At 38.5% G+C, this 20,638-nt stretch overlaps 3 protein-coding genes across 4 annotated transcripts; 2 read left to right on the forward strand and 1 right to left on the reverse strand.

Moving 5' to 3' along the window:
* The first annotated feature begins 946 nt into the window (after positions 1-946).
* Positions 947-11,342, forward strand: stt3a (STT3 oligosaccharyltransferase complex catalytic subunit A). The gene is made up of 18 exons (XM_033978045.2): positions 947-1,062; positions 2,140-2,260; positions 2,344-2,404; positions 2,486-2,607; positions 3,331-3,476; positions 5,605-5,695; positions 5,761-5,867; positions 5,948-6,112; positions 6,649-6,829; positions 6,916-7,071; positions 7,801-7,892; positions 8,032-8,187; positions 9,253-9,441; positions 10,052-10,168; positions 10,262-10,364; positions 10,464-10,652; positions 10,818-10,933; positions 11,016-11,342. The coding sequence occupies exons 2-18, from the start codon at positions 2,173-2,175 to the stop codon at positions 11,052-11,054; spliced, it is 2,118 nt and encodes a 705-aa protein (XP_033833936.1). The 5' UTR covers positions 947-1,062; positions 2,140-2,172; the 3' UTR covers positions 11,055-11,342.
* Positions 11,339-16,511, reverse strand: si:ch211-266i6.3 (cytoskeleton-associated protein 2). The gene is made up of 7 exons (XM_033978047.2): positions 16,426-16,511; positions 16,083-16,162; positions 15,009-15,751; positions 14,112-14,442; positions 13,668-13,728; positions 12,905-13,139; positions 11,339-11,858 (listed from the first exon to the last, which is right to left on the reverse strand). Exons 2-7 carry the CDS (start codon positions 16,125-16,127, stop codon positions 11,594-11,596), a joined length of 1,680 nt encoding a protein of 559 aa, XP_033833938.1. The 5' UTR covers positions 16,128-16,162; positions 16,426-16,511; the 3' UTR covers positions 11,339-11,593.
* Positions 16,512-17,124: 613 nt separating this feature from the next.
* Positions 17,125-20,532, forward strand: thap12a (THAP domain containing 12a). 2 transcript variants are annotated; one of them, XM_033978049.2, is made up of 5 exons: positions 17,125-17,297; positions 17,915-18,032; positions 18,101-18,196; positions 18,614-18,650; positions 18,737-20,532. In XM_033978049.2, exons 1-5 carry the CDS (start codon positions 17,212-17,214, stop codon positions 20,527-20,529), a joined length of 2,130 nt encoding a protein of 709 aa, XP_033833940.1. In that variant the 5' UTR covers positions 17,125-17,211; the 3' UTR covers positions 20,530-20,532. The 2 variants fall into 2 exon arrangements, with proteins under 2 accessions (XP_033833940.1, XP_055082423.1); XM_055226448.1 differs by lacking the exon at positions 18,101-18,196 and having other exon boundaries at positions 17,134-17,297.
* The last annotated feature ends 106 nt before the right edge of the window (positions 20,533-20,638 follow it).

Genomic DNA, 20,638 nt, shown 5'->3' on the forward strand with positions numbered 1-20,638 from the left:
GTGACTCTCCTTTAATAAATTACAGCACAAGAAAATACAGAGGGTGATTATGTTAAAAATGCTCAAAGAGAGAGTATTTACAGTTGAGGGGCTTTCGTAGAAAACATTTATTCAGTATGTGCATTAATTTGAGTGACTTTTGCGACTGCTTTCGCGCACATTAAAAAGAGTTTGTTTTCCGGTTTCCCCCGGGTGAGACCTCTACACCATTAGTTTTATAAAGGGATAGAATTCACCAAGTAATATTGAAAATGTACTTAAACGATTAAGCTTTTGTCTCATCACACAGACATGGGAGCCTTGCATGACTGAGATTAAATGTAACACCAGCAAAGACATATTTTAGTCTGTGTATTGTTCAGAATTGCAAAGACACTGCCAAAACTCTGCTTTTTGTCCATTTTAACCATAATGTACTATTATAGTTCTTAGCACATCATAGATTTTGGCTGTAAAGGGCAGCATTGAAAAATGCCCATCCTAATAATGGGTGGGTAGCCTTAACATGCCTGTTTTTACATCAGAGCTAAAAAAAAAAAAAAAAAAAAAAAAATGCTTAGATTTTAGTATTGTTTGCTGTTGGTTTGTTGTAATACAGTTGCAATGGTTGCAGTGACCCCCTATTGAGATGTTTACTGGGTCAGGCTCAAAATGTAAGAAGAGCATTTACATTTCAAGTACAGATGCACATGGAGGAGGCTGATGGCGCTTGTGAGATTTTGTAAAGTACTAGTAAGATTAATTTCAATAAAACAGTATTGAACTATATGGCCATTGTGGACTGGATGGGACCATGGTGGAGGATGTGGTTGGCGTCTCCTCCAGAAACAGTAGTGGGTGATAAATAAATGAACTTGCCCGGTAAGGACACGTCACTACATTGACACGGCAAGATACGGAAATAAGTTTGACGGACAAATAAGCGACCAATGAAATGTATGGACTGTCTGCGCAGGGTGAATTTGGACCAATAAGCGAAAAGCATGGAGCAGTGGGGGCGGGACTAGTGGACAGTGCAGATTGTGTGTGAAAAGTGTATGAGAAACAGGAGCAGAGGAGCGGGTGAGTGTTTCTGAGCGTAATGATCATAGTTACGAGCTAAAATCCTTTATGAAAAAATTTAATTCCTTATGCAGTTTAGTCATTTTCTATCTAAAATTTAAAAAAAGGAGTAGGTATGTACATCACTCGAAAGCTACCCAATTAGCCTGGCTAGCTCCTCATACAAGCATCAGATATAACCGGCCTTCTTATCATAAAAACGTGTACATTTATTTGAATGCATTGCAAAGTGCACAATAAAACTCACAGTTGTGTTAACTGCAAGATTTCTATCTCAGATGTTTATTGCACAAGGAAATGGTGACTTGTTTTACCAATGCTACCATGAGTGGCATATTAAAACGTGTCCAGCTTCCTGCGGGCTGCATTTCATCTTTTATTTTCTTCATCTTTTGAGTTACCATCAGTTTTGGCACAGGATATAAGACGTAAATCAGTGCATTGGATTTACAAAGTTGACGCTTCCTGGTTTCCTGACGCTACTTCGCTGCGTGGCCTTATCTGGTTGGGTTGGACAAACTAGTAATACTTCAGATCCTTGGAAAAAACTTAGCCAGGGGTGGAAAGTAACTAATTACAAGCCTCCAGTTACTGAATTTGAGTAGATTTTTGTGTAACTACTTTTTGAGTAGACTTCTAAACATTTAATGGTAACTCTGATTTTAAATGTAACCAATAACCAAGTCCAGCACGAGTCCCATTTATCTCCATCTACACTTGTTTAAATGCTACTGTTTCTGATTCTTTGTATACTATTACCTACAAACACATGTAACAGCACTGCATCAGAGAATACAGAGAATACAGCTTTATTTCAGCGTTAAAATGATCACGTTTTGTCTTGAAGCTGATCTAAAATACTGCTAAGGTAGTGTTAAAAAGTAATTTGTATTTTGAGTAGTATTTTTCATGCATACTTCTGACATTTTGAGGCAAATTTTCAGAGGATCTTAGCTTTATTGTGTCTGCTTGTTATTGAGAATACAAGGGTCATTGTCAGTGGTATCAGATTAGTTCAAAACCTGTCTTTTTGTGTTCTAGTGATCTACCTGACTAATAGTGTTTTGTCCTCACTAGGTAGTACGGTGAGCTGTTTATAACCTCGCCAAAATGACCAAACTTGGCTTCTTACGTTTGTCCTACGAGAAACAGGACACACTGTTAAAGCTGCTCATTCTGTCTATGGCTGCAGTCCTGTGTAAGTCCCCTTTACATTCAGACCCTGTGCGTCCATCTCTGAAATGTAAAATAAATGCCTAATGTTTTGTCGTCTTTCTGTAGCATTTTCCACCAGACTGTTCTCTGTGCTGAGATTTGAAAGTGTTATCCATGAGTTTGATCCGTAAGTTATTTTAATTTTTTTTTTATCAATTGTCCCCATTTACTACTCATGTTTTTTAATACTTAACATGTTTAATATCAGGTATTTCAACTACCGTACCACCCGCTTCCTGGCAGAAGAAGGATTTTATAAGTTTCACAACTGGTTTGATGACCGGGCATGGTACCCTCTTGGAAGGATCATTGGTGGAACTATCTATCCAGGTAGAAATCATCTCCTCGATCATATAAGTGAAAATAGAGCCCATTAAAACAAACTGTATGTTACCAGCAGCTGTGCCAAATGTCAATAGAGATGCATTAGCAAAAGCAACATTGAAAAGTAAACTCATGAGCCGTTGAACAACCCACTAAGCTACTCACTGGGTCACTGCTGGCAAATGGAGCTCAAGATCAATCGTCTAAAACTGTTATTGACTAAATGTGCCATTTTTGTAACAGTAGTGGAAAACGTCCATAGAGATGCATTAGCCAGTACCGCATTAAAAAGTAAATGAAAGTGTAGTAGAAAAAAACAATAAACTGCTGAACTTTTAGTGGTAAAGACAGCTTTTGATTACTATTTGCTATATTTAGAATTCAGCAATGGTGGAAAAATACAAAGTACTGTTCTGTTCAGTAGAATTTTTAGCTATCTGTACTTTTACTTCACTATATTTTAGAGCAGGTATCTTTACATTTGAGACCAGTTCAAAAATGTGGTGGAGTGTAAAGTACAAAGTAGTTTTCATACGATTTGAGGGGTTATTTTTACCATGTTCGTGGTAACATCCTGACTATAGTTTTCAAGTTCAAGCTTTGGCTTTGAGCAAAGAAAAATAAATAAACAAAATTCATAAGAAAAATTAAGAAATTGATTTGTATTGTTACTGTACCAAAATATGTATCATGTTTAAATCAATATTACTACATTCCTTTTGTTGACAGGACTGATGATCACCTCGGCCGTCCTGTACCACGTTCTACACTTTTTTCACATCACCATCGACATCCGCAATGTCTGTGTCTTCCTCGCTCCTTTGTTTTCCTCCTTCACTGCAATTGTCACATACCACCTGACCAAGGAGCTGAAGGTATGGGAAAATAGTTTTATTTTATTTTCAAAGGTTTGAACACACCACCTCATTCAATGTTTTTTTTTCCCTTTTTTTCTTAAACGTTAAATAACTATATTTTGTTAAATATTTTACATTAAAATCCTCAAATTCTCCACTTTGTTGAAAAATATTTTATACAGTTATTTAACTTTTTTTTTTTTTCTACATAATGCTATATATTTTGCTTCTTTTTTATATATATTTTGCTTCATATACAGTGCATCCGGAAATTATTCACAGCGCTTCATTTTTTCCACATTTTGTCATGTTACAGCCTCATTCCAAATTGTATTAAATTAATCTCTTACCTCAAAATTCTGCACACAATACCCCATTATGACAATGTGGAAAAAGTTTGTTTTGACATTTTTTTTATTTATTAAAAATTGAAAACTAAGAAATCACATTTACATAAGTATTCACAGCCTTTGCTTAATACTTTGTTGAGTCACCTTTGGCAGCAATTACAGCCTCAAGTCTTCTTGAATATGATGCCACAAGCTTAGCACGCCTATCTTTAGGCAGTTTTGCCCATTCTTCTTTGCAGTAATTCTCAAGCTGCATCAGGTTGGATGGGAGATGTCTGAGCACAGCCATTTTCAGGTCTCTCCAGAGATGTTCAATCGGTTTCAAGTCTGGACTCTGGCTGGGCCACTCCAGGACATTCAGAGTGGTTCTGAAGCCAATCCTTTGAGATCTTGGCTGTGTGCTTCGGGTCGTTGTCCTGCTGAAAAATGAACCTTCACCCCAGTCTGAGGTCAAGAGCGCTCTGGAGCAGGTTTTCTTCCAGGATATCTCTGTATATTGCTGCATTCATTTTTCCTTCTATCCTGACTAGTCTGCCAGTTCCTGCTGCTGAAAAACATGCCCATAGCATGATGCTGCCACCACCATGCTTCACTGTAGGGATGGTATTGGCCTGGTAATGAGCGGTGCCTGGTTTCCTCCAAACATGACGCCTGGCATTCACACCAAAGAGTTCAATCTTTGTCTCATCAGACCAGAGAATTTTGTTTCTCATGGTCTGAGAGTCATTCAGGTGCCTTTTGGCAAATTCCAGACAGGCTGCCATGTTCCTTTTAATAAGGAGTGGCTTTCGTCTGGCCACTCTACCATACAGGCCTGATTGGTGGATTGCTGCAGAGATGGTTGTCCTTCTGGAAGGCTCCCCTCTCTTCACAGAGGAACACTGGATCTCTGACAGAGAGACCATCGGGTTCTTGGTCACCTCCCTTCTCCCCGATCGCTCAGTTTAGATGGCCGGCCAGCTCTAGGAAGAGTCCTGGTGGTTCCAATTGTCTTCCACTTACAAATAATGGAGGCCACTGTGCTCATTGCGACCTTCAAAGCAGCAGAAATTTTTCTGTATGCTTCCCCAGATTTGTGCCTCAAGACAATCCTGTCTCGCAGGTCTATAGGCAATTCCTTTGACTTCATGCTTGCTGTTTGTGTTCTGACATGCACGGTCAACTGTGGGACCTTATATAGACAGGTGTGTGCTTTTCCAAATCATGTCCAATCAACTGAATTTACCGCAAGTGGACTCCAATTAAGCTGTAGAAACATCTCAAGGATGATCAGTGGAAAAAGGATGCACCTGAGCTCAATTTTGAGCTTCATGGCAAAGGCTGTGAATACTTATGTAAATATAATTTCTTAGTTTTTTTAATTTTTAATAAATTCAAAAAAATGTCAAAAAAAACTTTTTCCACCTTGTTATAATGGGGTATTGTGTGTAGAATTTTGAGGTAAGAGATGAATTTAATACAATTTGGAATGCGGCTGTAACATGACAAAATGTGGAAAAAATGAAGCGCTGTAAATACTTTCCGGATGCACTGTATTTGCTGTCTTCGGTATGTATATAAAATGTAGTAAAGAATAAAGAAAAAAACATTGAATGAGAGGGTGTGTATGTTTAAACATACACTACCAGTCAAAAGTTTGGAGACTTCTAACACTATCTTTCCTATGTATATAATTTGTGGAAAGTAGTAAAAAAAAAAAGGATTGAATGAGAGGGTGTGTCCAAACTTTTGACCGGTAGTGTATGTATAGGTAAAATAAATCCAACTTAAGTTATTTACCCCTTCCATCTCTTCAGGATGCAGGAGCTGGTCTTCTTGCAGCAGCCATGATTGCTGTGGTGCCTGGTTACATCTCACGTTCTGTTGCTGGTTCCTATGATAATGAAGGTAAAGACAACTAATGGTGGATATGAATTAGAAATAAGTTAATTAATACTTCTCTTACATTTCAGGTATTGCCATCTTTTGTATGCTGTTGACCTATTACATGTGGATCAAGGCTGTCAAAACTGGCTCTGTGTACTGGTCCTCCATGTGTGCTCTTGCATACTTCTACATGGTGAGCAAGTGGAAACCTATTGGAGTTTTGTGTTTTTAGCATTTTTCAAATATTCATCTTGTATTTATGATTTTCCGTAGGTTTCGTCATGGGGTGGCTATGTTTTTCTGATAAATTTGATCCCCCTTCATGTCCTGGTTTTGATGCTGACTGGACGATTCTCCCACCGCATCTATGTGGCTTACTGCACCGTGTACTGTCTCGGCACAATTCTTTCCATGCAGATTTCTTTCGTAGGCTTCCAGGTATGAATTGTTCTAAATCAGTAGTTTTCAACCTATAGGAGGCGCTAAGAGACTGTAGGCCTTGTCAGGGGTCTAGTGTTTTGTCCAGCCAAAGAGCCAGTTCAACAAAAATGTTTCTTCTGCAAAATAAATGTTAAAAATCCCACGCATATGATTGTACATCGGGTAAAGGGGGGGTGATATGCAGATTCCACTGCAGTTCAAGTATTTTCTGAATATCAGTTTAATTCACATTTTTCTCCTCTTTTTGTCCCCATTTTAAACCTGGTTTAACCCTAACTTTGAATAATCCTGTTAGACCTGGTTTGGAACTGGTGATACTTGAAAGGCCAGATATTTTTTAGGTAGTACTTGGTGTGAAAAGTGTAAGAACCAGTAACATAATACATTAAAGGGGACGCAGTTGTGGACTGGGGCGCCTGGCGAATCTATTGTACATGCCAAAAAATAAAAATAAAAAGTTTGGGAACCACTGTTGGGAATATACAAGGAATTTTTTTTTACATTGTACCAAACTACCTCTCCTCTGTATCCAGCCAGTGCAGTCATCAGAACACATGGCTGCTTTTGGGGTGTTCGGTTTATGCCAAATTCATGCCTTTGTGGATTACCTGCGGAGTAAACTCAACGCACAGCAGTTTGAGGTTCTGTTCAAGAGCGTCATCTCCCTGGTGGGCTTCATCCTGCTTTCAGTGGGAGCTGTCTTGATGCTGACTGGTGAGAGTTTTGTTTTGTAAAAAGTGACTCAAATCTTATTAGCATAGTTGAACCAATTCTGTTTTTTTTTTTTTTCTAATCTTCAGGAAAAATCTCTCCATGGACTGGCCGTTTCTACTCTTTGCTTGACCCCTCGTATGCCAAGAACAACATTCCCATCATTGCCTCAGTCTCTGAACATCAGCCCACAACCTGGTCCTCCTACTACTTTGATTTGCAGCTGTTGGTGTTTATGTTTCCAGGCAAGTGAAAGCTCAAGTTAATTTAATTAAATGTATTTATTTTTTATTTATTTATTCCCTACTAACCTTTCATGAGCATCCTGTCCAAAATACAGAAAAACAAACAGATGCAGGTGTGATTATTAATGTTTATCACATTTTATACAAGATCACATGATTGTATAAGTCAATGTTCAACAAGCAGGTGAGATATTTTGGCAGTCTGTCAAGTCGTCCCTTATAAATGCATTTTAATACAGTGTTGTTCTCTTCTGACAGATAGCAAAGGCAAACTTACTTTTTCATAGAGTGTACAGTGATGGGTTTTAAATTCATCACCTGTTATGTGTACTTGTGCATTTATGTCACTGTCAAGGACTTTGCAATGTGCCAGTCCTCAGACATGTTATTATGGTACAGAATGTTCCTCAGTATGGCAATGAACTTGTACATCTGACATCACAGAACATAGTGACAAGTCAGTCAGTCAGTCTGTGGAGAAGAGACCACAGTAAGGATGCATGTTTTTTTTGGAGCAGTAAAGACCTCTGTAATTTATTATCTCTAAGACAGATTTGTTTAATGCTATACTGTGTAACATTTTAAGCAAAACAATAAAATCTTCATGTAGACTAGAAGGTGGCATAGCCTCCACTAGAAAAGTTGCAACTTTAAACAACCGTTTTGTGACACCAGGGTCCATGTAACACAACTCGGTTCTTGTTAACACATCTTTTTGTTTTTCTTTAGTTGGGCTGTACTACTGTTTCAACAACCTGTCGGACGCAAGGATTTTCATCATCATGTATGGAGTGACCAGCATGTACTTCTCAGCCGTCATGGTACTGTACACTTCTGGTTTATAAATATACTGTACTGTTTTTGTTACCTTGATAGTGACTGTTTACATGCACACCAAAAATCTGATTGTTTTTTGCTGGCCTTGTAAATGTACCCAATGTTGCTTTGCTCCCTCCTCAGGTGCGTTTAATGCTGGTCCTGGCTCCAGTCATGTGTATCCTCTCTGGTATCGGAGTGTCCCAGGTTCTGACCACTTACATGAAGAACCTGGATGTCAGCCGCCCAGACAAGAAGTCCAAGAAGCAGCAGGATTCCACCTACCCGATCAAAAATGAGGTGTGACTGTTCACACGGTCACTTTTACAGTAGCGGTACTTGCTTAGCTTCTGAATAAGTGGGGGTGATGTCCTAGAATTGAATATTATCATAATTCCAGATTAATGTCCGATGGAGGGTAGGGCCTTTATAACTCTATGGAAGATTCACTGTTTTGTGAAAAAAACATCAGTACATTCTATTATCTAGCCATTTCAACCTTTGCAGTTTGATAATGGGGTGACATCTGTAATTGTAAAGGAAAAGATTGCAGACCAGGTAGAGAGTTGAAAGAAGTTTATCTGATCAGATGAATGAAGTCACAGACAGCAGGCACACGTGTTGTGTTTCAAGGGAGTTTTTCCAGAACTTATAGCCCGAGAATGGTACTATCTATAAAAGGCTGGTCCTACAAGGACTTAACTCATTTTACATACTGTCTGTACAAGGTCATAAATGGATATACCGTTAGCTGTTTACAGGAAGGCAGAACATGTCACTGAAAAGATATATTACAAGGCCTCGTGTCAACCTGAAGATGAAGAACCGTATCATGTAATCGAAGTAGCAGGTTCCAGGGTAGACATCTTAAAATAAGCATGTGTCGCATTCTTACTGAGAAACAAGTTCACCTCAATGCTTAAGACACGCAGTATTCAACACAGCAGCCCCAAAACCTTATAATATTCTCAAAGCCATAGGATTAATATGGCAAATGTGTAAAGTTAATGTCTTTTAAGTTTTTTTAGATGACAACTCGCACATGCTTAGGATTGTATTAGGATTGATTATAATAACACCATTTTCTGAAGCTACTGTAGTTTTGTTTTGTTTTTTCACCTTAGTTCATTTGTGCTGGCAGAGAAGATGTTCAACTTGTGCCAGTTTTTGTTTCATGTGGTCAGCCTTAGTAAACAGTGATATTAGCCATAAACTTGGACAAAACGTCTGCAGTCTGACAGTTAAAAGAGCAAACCCACCATTGTATTCTAACTTGTCCTTCTGCTCAGTTTTAAACTATAGAGATTTTAGATTGTGAAGTCACATGAACGCATCTATTTACTGTTTTTGTCTGTTCTTGTGCAGGTTGCCAGTGGGATGATTCTGGTCATGGCCTTCTTCCTCATCACCTACACTTTCCACTCGACCTGGGTGACCAGCGAGGCCTACTCCTCTCCCTCCATTGTCCTGTCTGCCCGTGGAGGAGATGGCAGCCGCATTATTTTTGATGATTTCAGAGAGGCTTACTACTGGCTCCGACACAACACCCCAGAGGTCAGTTACACAGTACATCTTTATTAGTACTGCATGAAACTTTTCTGGTGGAGAGTCCACCACCTGCTTGTCTCCATGGACATCTACCCGTCCATGGGAGTAGATCTCTCCTTTACTGTGGGTTTCCTCAAGGTTTCTCTTTTACCCACTGTTTTGTTTTTTTTTGCTTTTTTGTCCCAGAACAGGGGATGTCCTGGGACACTTCTTCATTTGCTTGTTTTCTGTTTGTTAATCTGCCTGTCTGTTATTGTCTGTTATTGATCAGTGTCTGTTTCACTGTTGATTTTCTAACTTTCTGTTGGTTAAATCAGTGATCTGATTAACCCACAAATGCTCTTGTGATTTTAGGCTTTACAAAAATAAATTGAATTGAAAATGGATGCCTGGAATGTTCCACAATATATATCATTTAGCTAGTATTTTTATCAGCAATAAAAACACCTGTAATTGAAAACGAGATTGCTAAATTTAATACTTTACTGTGGAACATTCCAGACAAAGCAATTCCATCTCCACAGAAACATGCATCTGGCTGACCTCCCACCAAAAAAGTTACAAAAAGTCTAGATGTGCATTTATAGTGAATTAAACGTTGTGAACAACTTTACAGGATGCCAAAGTAATGTCATGGTGGGATTATGGATACCAGATCACTGCCATGGCTAATCGAACTATTCTAGTGGACAACAACACGTGGAACAATACTCATATATCCAGAGTTGGGCAGGTAAGATTATTTAAGCACATTTTATTGTTTTTTTGTTTTATACATTTTAAACTTGAGATAAAAGAATCCTCTTACTGTTGTGTTTTTCATTAGGCTATGGCGTCTACAGAGGAAAGAGCGTATGAGATTATGAGGGAACTGGATGTTAGCTACGTCCTGGTCATCTTTGGAGGGCTGACAGGCTATTCGTCTGATGGTCAGTGCAAATAATATAATGCATTTGTAAAACGTGGCTGATTTTACTTCATGTGTGTAAACTACATTCAGTTTAATTGCCATTATTTCTCTGATTTAGACATTAACAAGTTCCTTTGGATGGTGCGTATCGGAGGAAGCACTGACACAGGAAAGCACATTAAAGAGCATGACTACTACACGCCCACTGGGGAGTTCAGAGTGGATCGTGAGGGCTCTCCTGTCCTGCTCAACTGCCTCATGTACAAGATGTGCTACTACCGCTTCGGACAGGTCTACACAGAAGCTAGTAAGTACTCCCAGGTGACTTTAAGAGAAGGTGGTAATGTGCAATAATTGTTTTAGCTTTCACACTATGAATTGAGTGAGCAGAACATTAAACAGGATAGATTTGAAATGGTATGTCTGGTTAAAAGGCAATCTAAAAAGTCCTTATTTGTTGTCATTTTTACAGAACGCCCACCTGGTTATGACAGAGTGAGAAATGCTGAGATTGGAAATAAAGATTTTGAGCTGGATGTTTTGGAGGAAGCTTACACTACAGAGCATTGGCTGGTTAGGATATACAAGGTAAAGCATTTCAGTCTATTACAAATGATATAAACTAATTATTTGTCAACTGTTAAATGTTTAAATTCATGACTTTTTACAGGTGAAAGACCTGGACAACCGGGGCCTGTCTAGGACATAAAACCATGTGACAGAACCCTTTTTAGCGCACAGCACTGAAAGCCTTCCCCTTTGATCAGCAGATGAATGGAATACTTTTTATACTTTTTTGTTTGGGGAGGAATTGCATTAATGAGATTAGTGTTTTGTGGATTTTGTTATTTTGTAATAAATGTCATCTGGGATCAGAGGGAACAGGTGTGAAACGTCCTGTAAAACTATATGATGGAAGAAAGCAGCAATGTTCACTTAAAGTGCTCTGGATTTTTACATTGTGGTGAAATAAAATGGAAAAAAATGTGACTAAAAACGCTTAATTTTCAAATTTTATTAAGTCTTTACCTGCAGAACAAACAACACATTAGTCAAGCACTTTAGTGTATTTTGAATTGCAATCATTAATATATTAGTAACAAAGCTTATAACATCTCCAAAAAAAAATAATTAGTATAACCTTGTGTGCAAATACATTCAGAAAACAATAGAACCTCTTCAAGGTCAAACGTACACATTTCCACTGTAAGCATTAAGTCCTGTATTTGAGTCCCACATCAGCCTGAGCTACAGTTTGGGCTGGTCAGGCAGGTCCTCCAGAAGAGCAGGGTTCTTTCTGTAGATGTACGCATTGGCATCATCGTCCAGGTTCACCAGCTCAGCCAGTGAAGAGACACAGGGATCGTGGTCGACCAGCATGGTGGGCAGACGAGAGGCCTGACGGTTAATACGACTGGAGCGCCGCACTGGGGTCAGGAACTTCAGGTCTTTGATGTTACTTTTTCTCTTGGATGTGCTGGTACAAACTTCATCTTCGATTGTCTTCTTAACGCTAAAACAGACAATACATTTATTTCTTTTCAAACATGCAGACAAGGTAGAAGGGCCGCCATAATTACTATATATAATGGACACGTGAATTAAAGATGGAAGAATCTTTTTTTAGAGGTCAATATTTATCGAGGCAACCTTTTTTTTGTACTAGTGGGAAATTACTATTATATACTACAATTTTTCTGTACTACAATTACATTTGAGCTGGAGATGGTTGAGTGAATCCTTTCTATGGTATCAGATACAAACTAATTAAGTCTGTGTCATGCCTCAGTCGTCCACGTATGATCCATAGTATGATCCATAGTATGATCCATAGTATGATCCATAGTATGATCCATAGTATGATCCATAGTATGATCCATAGTATGATCCGTTCTGAACTGAATAAACTGAAGAAGCAGCTTGGAGGAGCAGCGAAATGTCTTCACTCTCACAACTTTTTGTCCAGATTTGACAGATTTGAGTTTTTTTTTATTTAAATTTTTCTTTTACTATAATTACTCAAGGGTTTTATTCTGCACATTTAGCTAGAGATAGACAATTTACTGTTCGGCAGACATATCAGGCCAATATTTGCACTTTTTAAAAGCATCAGCTATTGGCCTTAAATCTTCAGAGGCCGGTATTTGGTTTGTGCTCATCAACTGCCTAAAAATATGTATAAAGCTTCATTTGAACACAAAATAAGACTTTGTATTCAGTTTGTAATAATACAGGGCTGTGGGTGAATTTGTAATAAATGAATATCAGATAATTTAGGGAAAATAATCAAAATCAGCCCAAAAATATTGGCCGAGCTTATTGGCGGTTTCTCTGGATCCAAAACAATCATTGCCCTCAGCCATGAAAAAACCCATATCAGTCGATCTCTACATTTAACAATGTTCTTTGGGATATTCCTGCTTTAGGGTCATTGTGTCCATAGCAAAAATTTGTTTCATTATTATCTTTTTATTGTTGACGTTTTTTTCAATATATCACATTTCAAAATGGGTCATTGTAACAGGCCTAGAGTAGAGTGAAGCTTGAAATAAATGTTACCTTTGCAAAAACGGTGTGGTTTTTACATTGTATTTCACAACAGAAGCCTCCTCCATCGGTGGTGTATTCTCCTTCACATAACAATCATCATCACTTTCCTCAGACTCTTCATCGCTGTCACCGTCTTCACTCTTTACCATCTTTTTGTCTGGCGTTTCAATCTTCACTTCCTCTTGCCTACATTCTGTTTTTGCTTCATTGTCCATGTCGTTGCACTCATTCGCCACTGGGAGCTCTGTAATGAAAGATAGTAATTGTGTACTTTAGTTAGATTTTACTACACTTTCACAGGTTTATCCAGGGACTATGGTGGCACAGACAACCCTTATTTGAATAATTTATTGAATACAATTTTGGGAGTAGTTATATTACACATTAGCCTCCACTAACTCAAAAAGGACTCAACAGAACACAACTCCAGGTACATTTTTGATGACGAAACAACATTATAACATAGATCAGAAAACTAACATGGGACTAATATGGGCTCTTTAATGAAAACCGTTCCTTTCACAGTTTCAGTAATTTTGATTAATACTGGGCTCAAAATTAATTTTGTTACTTGGCAGTTAGGAACACAAACTAAAATGTAGGAGCGCACCACAACCTCCACTATTAATAGGAAACTGCTTGAAAAAAAATGAAATGTTAGAAAGAAGTGTTGTATTTTTCAATTAATTTTCAAAGCACCAACCACTGAGCTATATACAGTGGCACAAAAACAAATCTATTTTTCCCCATTGAGAAGAGAAGACACACTTACCTTCGTCACAGTGAGAGGGGGGTGCTAAGGCTTCCAGGGCATCACACAGGTTTACAACAATCTGGTAAAAAATAAAAGATTCAAGATTAGAATGACAAGACCATAGCAGTGATATTAACCCAGGGCTGTCCAAATGCAATTCGATTTTTAAAATGTATTTAATATAATTGAAGTTAGATTTATGTTTTATGTTTATGTATGAATCCTACTTTTTGTTCAGAGTGCACATTGTAAACAACTCCAGGAGGATTAACATTTGAAAGACTAAACTATGAACTGATAAATAAAAAACATTTTTGTAGTGTTTTTTTTTTTCTTTTCAAAGTTTACCGTGGACAGTACATTACCCAAATAATTGCATTTTTTGTGATTTGATAACACCTTATCAAAATCTGATGTCGACTCAATTGAGTTATATTAAAAATAAATCTATTTTTCTCTCACATTATCAACTGCATCACTGCTGCCATCCTGTGGGTCAATTGGCAGATCTAAATCAGAGTTATCGAGCAGGTCGAGGGTGGTATTCATGATGAGGGATGTTCTTTTGTTTGTGTTGACCACTTCCTGGTTGTCCACGGTGGCGGCAGGTGTAACAGAGGCTGGTTTGGGCTCCTCTTTAACTTCAGGTTCCGAATTAGATTTTGTAGTAAGTTGGGATTTGGGAGGAGCTGATTTGTTGGATATTTTGTTTTTTGTAGAGGGGGCTGTAGACATCATAGCTGGCCTTTTCAGAGTCTTCCCCTTTAATGTAAGCCATTCTGCAAGTTTTGCCCTGTAAAGAACACATGTATTATTAATTTGGACAAAATAATTTATAGTTCATAAAAGGTCCCATTTTACACAAAACTGACTCCTGTGAGCTTTTAGCCATGTTAGAATGTTATTACCTCCTCAAAAACATATCCGGAGTTGTGTTTTGTTTCATTCAACCGTTTGAATATTGTTTTATTATTCGTCTGTCTACATCTCCAAAGTTCATCTCCGCTGTTCCACTTTGTGATGTCATGAAGTAGTCATTTTCAAGTTCACAGCTACCTGTTCCCTTTTGTTGAGTTGAGATTGCAGCCCTGGAATTTTCAATCATCCAAAAGATTCTAGTGAAGGCGTATGGAGTTTAAAAACACAGTGGAGCACTTCCTGTTTTGCCATATGGCACAAGGTGGAACAGAGTGTTTTCTATTTGAGAACAACTCCTGCCTAAATATGCAGGGTTTGTGCGTTAAACATGTGTGAAACAAACAAAACACAACTCTGAGAATTTTTTTTGATGGGGAAACATTATGACAGATCTGAAAATAGTGTAATATGGGCCCTTTAATATTAAGTGAAAACACCCACTTCTTCTCCTCTGCAGTTTCACCATTAGTTCTTCTGTATTGGCTAATGGTACTTGTGACAGGAGGCTTGCTTTCTTTCTTGTCTGTAACTGGAACTTTTGGCTTCGCAATCAAAGTTCCACATCGTCTGCTCTGAGCCACTGTAGCATTTTTGGGGCGTGCTGCGGTTGGGACACTTCTGGTTGGAGGGCGAGCTGAGGAGAATGCATTTGGGGGACGACTGTTGATGGTGGGTTTGACAGATCTGTTCAAACTTGATGTATTTGAGCCACGCCCTGTTGCAGATGTGGTTGGATTTCCAGATTTTTGGTATGTTGATTTGGGGGCAGTTGATCTCTGGTCTTCACTTTTAGCAGTAACACTTGACTTCCAAATGGATCCGATCTTTGACTCAATGATTTTGCCTTTGTACATGCCAGGAGCAGGTCTCTGAGGCTGAGAGGTTGCTGTTTTTGGCACTTCTCCCAGTAGCTTTTTGATTTTTGCAGCTTGTTCATTTTTAAATTCCTGGCTGTGCGTTGGCTTTCTTGCAGTTGTAGGATTTTTCAGAGTAGCTGTCTTTCCCGTGGAGCGCTCACCAATGATCTGCCGTCTCTCAACTTGTTTGCCTGGAGCCACTTTAGCTGTTTTCCCCAAATGCTCTTTTTTATTTCCATTTGGTCGGAGAGGAGGAGCAGCTTTTAAGATATTTTGTTTAATGAAAGACTTCACCACTGGGACAGGCTGAACATTCTCCTTGTTTCTCTAAAAAAAATTAAAAGAATCAAACTGATGTAACATTTCTGGTGTATGGTCTATCACTTGCTTGTTTCCATGGAAATGTTATTCCTTTGCCTGTAATGTTCCACTGTATAACATTAAAGCTTGTCTTCAAAACTGGTTTGAAGACAAGTGGGCCAAGTTACAGGTCAGATGTCGAAAGGCGAGTAAGAATGTATGTTTTTGAGCAATAAAAATACCCACAAATAAATAACAGATAGATGAACGTATACAATACAGTGCAGCATTACAGGCGATGCACTAACATCTCCATGGTGATCAGCAAAGTTACATAGTGCACATTTAAGATTCTTACGCTCTTGATGGTGCTGTTTTGCCTCGAAACTGTCGTGCCGTCCATCTTTATTGTAATCGGTGACTTTACCAACAGAAAACCTGAGTATGGAAGAAAAATTAGATAGTAAAGAATCGGTATAGAAGCTATTATATTTTATAAACTGATGCGTGGCAGTTTAACACAAAAATACAGCATGACACTGATAATGCACTACACTACAATAACAGATCACTTTCAGAAACGCGGTGAACTCACTGTATCTCACATAGAAGATATCACAACAATAGACTGATTTTAACTCTGAAACACTTATGCACCTTTATCTAAACTTCGAGATTGTTCAAATTAAACAAAAACTTACTCTGATGGGCGTCGTAAATGAGGAGAAAACCTCTCTCACGATGGACAAGTCTTGACAAACCCCGAGCACTGTGCGTTCAGGGAAAAACGATCGGTTGTTTGACTTTGGCGCTGTGAATGCATTGGTGCCGTTGGCCACGTGAATCTCGCGCGAGCATAAAACAGACCAATGGCAAAGCCGCATGAGCACGAGGGAGCGGGACTTAGGCGGGATTTGGACGGGATTTGGACAGGACCGGAAGAGAGGCCCCTCCTTGGACTGGTTTGGTTTTTGAATGTTTGAACCTAAATAAAATTCCTTTTGTACTGGCGTCTGTTTGTCTGTAGAGGTCTAGTAGAGTCAAGTTCAGCATGTGAGCCAATTTAAATCAGCGTTCAAAATCCAAAACACACACAGGACTAGCCAAGATATGGAGGTTTATGTTGTATTTCACTTCATTTGAAAACCCCAAACCTTTTGTTTTTTATCCTCTTCAGACTGGAAGCAAAAACGTTAAAACTGCAAAACGCCATGCATTTAATGTGCAATTTACCTGGGAAGGTTTTATCCCATATGAATTCTACATTAATTCTACATTAATTAATAACTACATACTGGTTTCTTATAGTGTCACGGTTGTAAGCCAGAACAGACAAATGATTTTAGATAAAACCTCTGAATCTCTATCACTAGCGCATTTATTTTATTTTGAAATTTTATACCGGAAGTCGTAGTAGCAATGGCGCGTAGCCGTTAAGAATCGTCTGAGAACAAAACCTCTTAATAAAGTTTTGGAATAAAATTAAAATGTTGGGTCACTGCGCTGTCCCAAACTGCACTGGAGGAGAGGCCGACTCGCAACCATTATTTAGATTCCCTCTGGACTCGGAAAGGTAATGTTACAGATAACAAAAAGAGGATGCTAGCTAGAAATACACTTCAGACAGCACATGCGAGAGGCTATTTGAAAACAAGTAGCCATTTTTACTACATTATGGTCTGAATTTGAATTGTTAAAATGCAAAGTACAACAGGACCACAAGTACTTCTAACCTGACTTGGGTGTAACGTCTTAAAGGGCCTATTTTACACTCTTTTCTGATCTCTGTTATAATGTTTCCTCATCACAAACATACCTGAAGTTGTGTTTTGTTTCATTCACACAAACACACAAACCCTGCATATTTTGGCTGACTTCTCTCAGAAAACGCTCCACCTTGTGATGTCATGTGGTAATACAGGAAGTGTTCCATACACCTGCACTAGAATCATTTGAATTCTTTCAGCTCTGCTATTGCCAGTCTCTACTGAAATAAAAGTAAAAGCCAGCTGTTAACTTCAATACTACTACTGCTTCATGACATCACAAGGTGGAACAGCATTTTGAGCTTTGGAGATGTAGACAGACATTATAACATGGCTTAAAACTCACAAGAATCCATTGTTCTGTAATATAGGACCTTTAATGTAATCTTTTCCTTCATAATAAAACATAAATTGTACTTTTCAGGTGTAAACAGTGGTTGGAGAAATGTCAGCGGGAAGATCTCATTGACAAACCTGCAGAGCAACTGTACAAATATGAAAGACTTTGTGGAAAACATTTTCAACCATCTGCCATCGATAGTGTAAGTTGCATAGTAAATGAAATTTAAACGACATAAAATTTCACAAATATTGATCCCACATGTTGTAGGAGGGACAGGGCATAGTGCTGAAGGATGATGCTATACCCACCATCTTTGATTCACCAGAAATGTCTCAGACCGGCCAGGGGAAGAGGAAGGAAGTTGTAAGTGAATAGGGCTACAATTAATAATCAGAATAATTGTTACTAGTCAATTTATAAGATATTTGTAGTTATATTTTCATAAACATAATCATTAACTGGACTATACAAAACACAATGCTTGCCAAGGATGTTTTCACAAAGACGGTAGCATTATTAAGTCAAAATGTTGAAAAAGTATAAAAACATACAGAAAATGCACGTATTCTAACTGTTAAAATATTGGTTAAGAATGTGTTTCAAAATTCTAAATGTACAATAGAAAAATGACATTGATCATGGACCAGCCAACACATTTTGACATTACTAGTCGAAAGTTGACTACTACTATAATAATTAGTTGCAGCCCTATAAGTGAATATAACATTTGACCCCTCTGATATGTTCTTGTGTGTTACAATCATGCTTTTTATGTTAAAGGCAAAACCCAATGAAAAGGAGACAAAAGGAAGAAAAAGTATGTTTTCAACTTTTGTGTATTGCTTTGAAAATCTATTGTGCTATGCCAGTTTTGAATAATAATTTTGTCTGTTTCTCCAACAGAGATGAAAAAATCTGAGCCTGAACCTGCCACCACTAGTACACAGCCACTGTCAGAAGAAGATGAGAACAGAGAGTATCTCAAATCTGTATTTGAAATCATACTACTGTTAGGAGGACATAATGTATCCCCTACATACAAAGGAGAGGACTCTGAGAACAGTCCAGCACAAACTAACTTTCAAGCCCTGTTAGATTATCGCATACAAAATGGAGACGAACCTCTAAGGAAAAAGTGGGATGAGAATAAGGAGAAGTTTCCAGATGAGCTTGACAACATGATAGACGTTTGTGAACAATATATCCGTGTAAAACTGTTGGAAGAGGTCATGCAAAATGGTCCTTTCTCATTAATTACAGATGAGTTGGTGGTCATTTCCGGAGAATTGTTCCTCCCTATTTTTGTTCGCTTTGTAGATAAGTCAAACAGCCAACAGGAAAACTTTCTCGGGTTGGTGTCTTTCACTGGAGAAGAGGATGTCGTAGCTGAGAAAGTACTGAACGAAATAACTGAAAAATGGGGATTGAAAATGGAGCAGTGCAAAGGCCAGGCCCACTCCTGCTCTGGAACACACTCTAGCAAAATAAAAAAGTTTGCTGCCAAGGTAACAGAAAAATTTCCAGCAGCAGTATTAGCAATAAGATCAACTCAAACGTTAAATATCTCATTAGCCAATAGCATGCCTTTGTCTGGGGTCCAACTTGTCATGGCTACTCTTAAGAATATTGACACGTTCTTCAGTCGTACTCCCTTGTTGGTTGCAGAATTTGAACAAGCAATTACTCTGTTCTATGAAGACAGAACAGAGAAAGCCAACGTTTTAAAGGGCTACTGTCAAACCAAGTGGACAAGGAGCCACAATGTTTTCGAGATCGCGGTTGACATTTACGAGTCGTTGCTGCTTTGGTTGGATAGTGTGAACGACAACGAAGATGTGAGATGGAGTGATCAGGTTGCGCATGAGGCAATGATGATTTCAAAATCTCTGACTGATTTTGAGTTCATAATGACATTAATTGTGTTGAAAAATATCACCGCTCTTACACAAGCTGTAGGTAAAAACCTGCTTGGGAATTCTGGAGATGTCAGTAGAGCAGCAAGCTCTCTTCCAGCGGTGCTGCAGTCGATAAAGGAGGTGGCAGACAACATTGATGTTTACCATGAATTCTGGTATGAAGAAGCAACCAATATTGCAGCTGCAGTAGATGTTGTGGTCAAGGTTCCTCGGTCTTTTTTGAGAAAACATTCAGAATCTGTTGCAATTCAGCCAGAGAATTACTACAAAGAATACGTGTCTTTTGCTGTGGTGAGCGGTGTATACAATGAGCTGAGTGAGGTCTTCAGTGAGCAGGTCCTGAAAATGCTCAAAGGTCTGGCCCTGGTTCCTGCAGCTGTTGAGCAAAACAAAACTAAATCTGATGAGGAGTGTGTGGAGGTTTTCAAGAATGATGTCCCAAATGCAGACAGCTTCTCTGCAGAGCTCAATTGTTGGTGGGTAAAATGGAGCAAAAAGACCAAACAGGAATGTTTTCCCTCAAATATCCAAGACACACTGCAGCTGGCTGACATGAAGTTCTTCCCAAATATGTTGGCAGTTTTCAGACTACTTGCCATCATTCCTTGTTTGTCTCTAGACAGTACTAGCAATGTGGTGTACCAGCGCTTCACCAGGTACATGGAAGAAGTCCCAGATAAAATGAAATCAAAAAGTATTGCATTTATGAACATAAACTCTCATGTCCAGTCTGATCTGGATTCAGTGGTTGATCTATATATCGCAAATGATCCTAAATAAAAAGGTGCCCCTCTGAAAGGGTGACTGGTTAAAACTTTTATTAAAGATAAATTGTGGATAAGATTAGAAAATGTACAATGCTTTTTACTATGTTCACTGTTGTATTGGG

Source organism: Periophthalmus magnuspinnatus, chromosome 14 (genome assembly GCF_009829125.3).
Source record: "Periophthalmus magnuspinnatus isolate fPerMag1 chromosome 14, fPerMag1.2.pri, whole genome shotgun sequence".
Taxonomy (NCBI): Eukaryota; Metazoa; Chordata; class Actinopteri; order Gobiiformes; family Gobiidae; genus Periophthalmus; species Periophthalmus magnuspinnatus.

Bases quoted from the DNA above. Each gene is read 5' to 3' on its own strand.
- stt3a (XM_033978045.2), top strand. From the start codon at position 2,173: ATGACCAAACTTGGCTTCTTACGTTTGTCCTACGAGAAACAGGACACA. The intron at 7,072-7,800 runs GCAAGTGAAAGC...GTTTTTCTTTAG, and splicing joins GTTGGTGTTTATGTTTCCAG to TTGGGCTGTACTACTGTTTC. The intron at 10,169-10,261 runs GTAAGATTATTT...GTTTTTCATTAG, and splicing joins ATATATCCAGAGTTGGGCAG to GCTATGGCGTCTACAGAGGA.
- si:ch211-266i6.3 (XM_033978047.2), bottom strand. From the start codon at position 16,127: ATGGACGGCACGACAGTTTCGAGGCAAAACAGCACCATCAAGAGC. The intron at 13,140-13,667 runs GTAAGTGTGTCT...CTTTCATTACAG, and splicing joins CCCCTCTCACTGTGACGAAG to AGCTCCCAGTGGCGAATGAG. The intron at 11,859-12,904 runs GTAACATTTATT...TGTCTGTTTTAG, and splicing joins ACCACACCGTTTTTGCAAAG to CGTTAAGAAGACAATCGAAG.
- thap12a (XM_033978049.2), top strand. From the start codon at position 17,212: ATGTTGGGTCACTGCGCTGTCCCAAACTGCACTGGAGGAGAGGCCGAC. The intron at 18,197-18,613 runs GTAAGTGAATAG...TTTATGTTAAAG, and splicing joins AGGGGAAGAGGAAGGAAGTT to GCAAAACCCAATGAAAAGGA. The intron at 18,651-18,736 runs GTATGTTTTCAA...TTTCTCCAACAG, and splicing joins GGAGACAAAAGGAAGAAAAA to AGATGAAAAAATCTGAGCCT.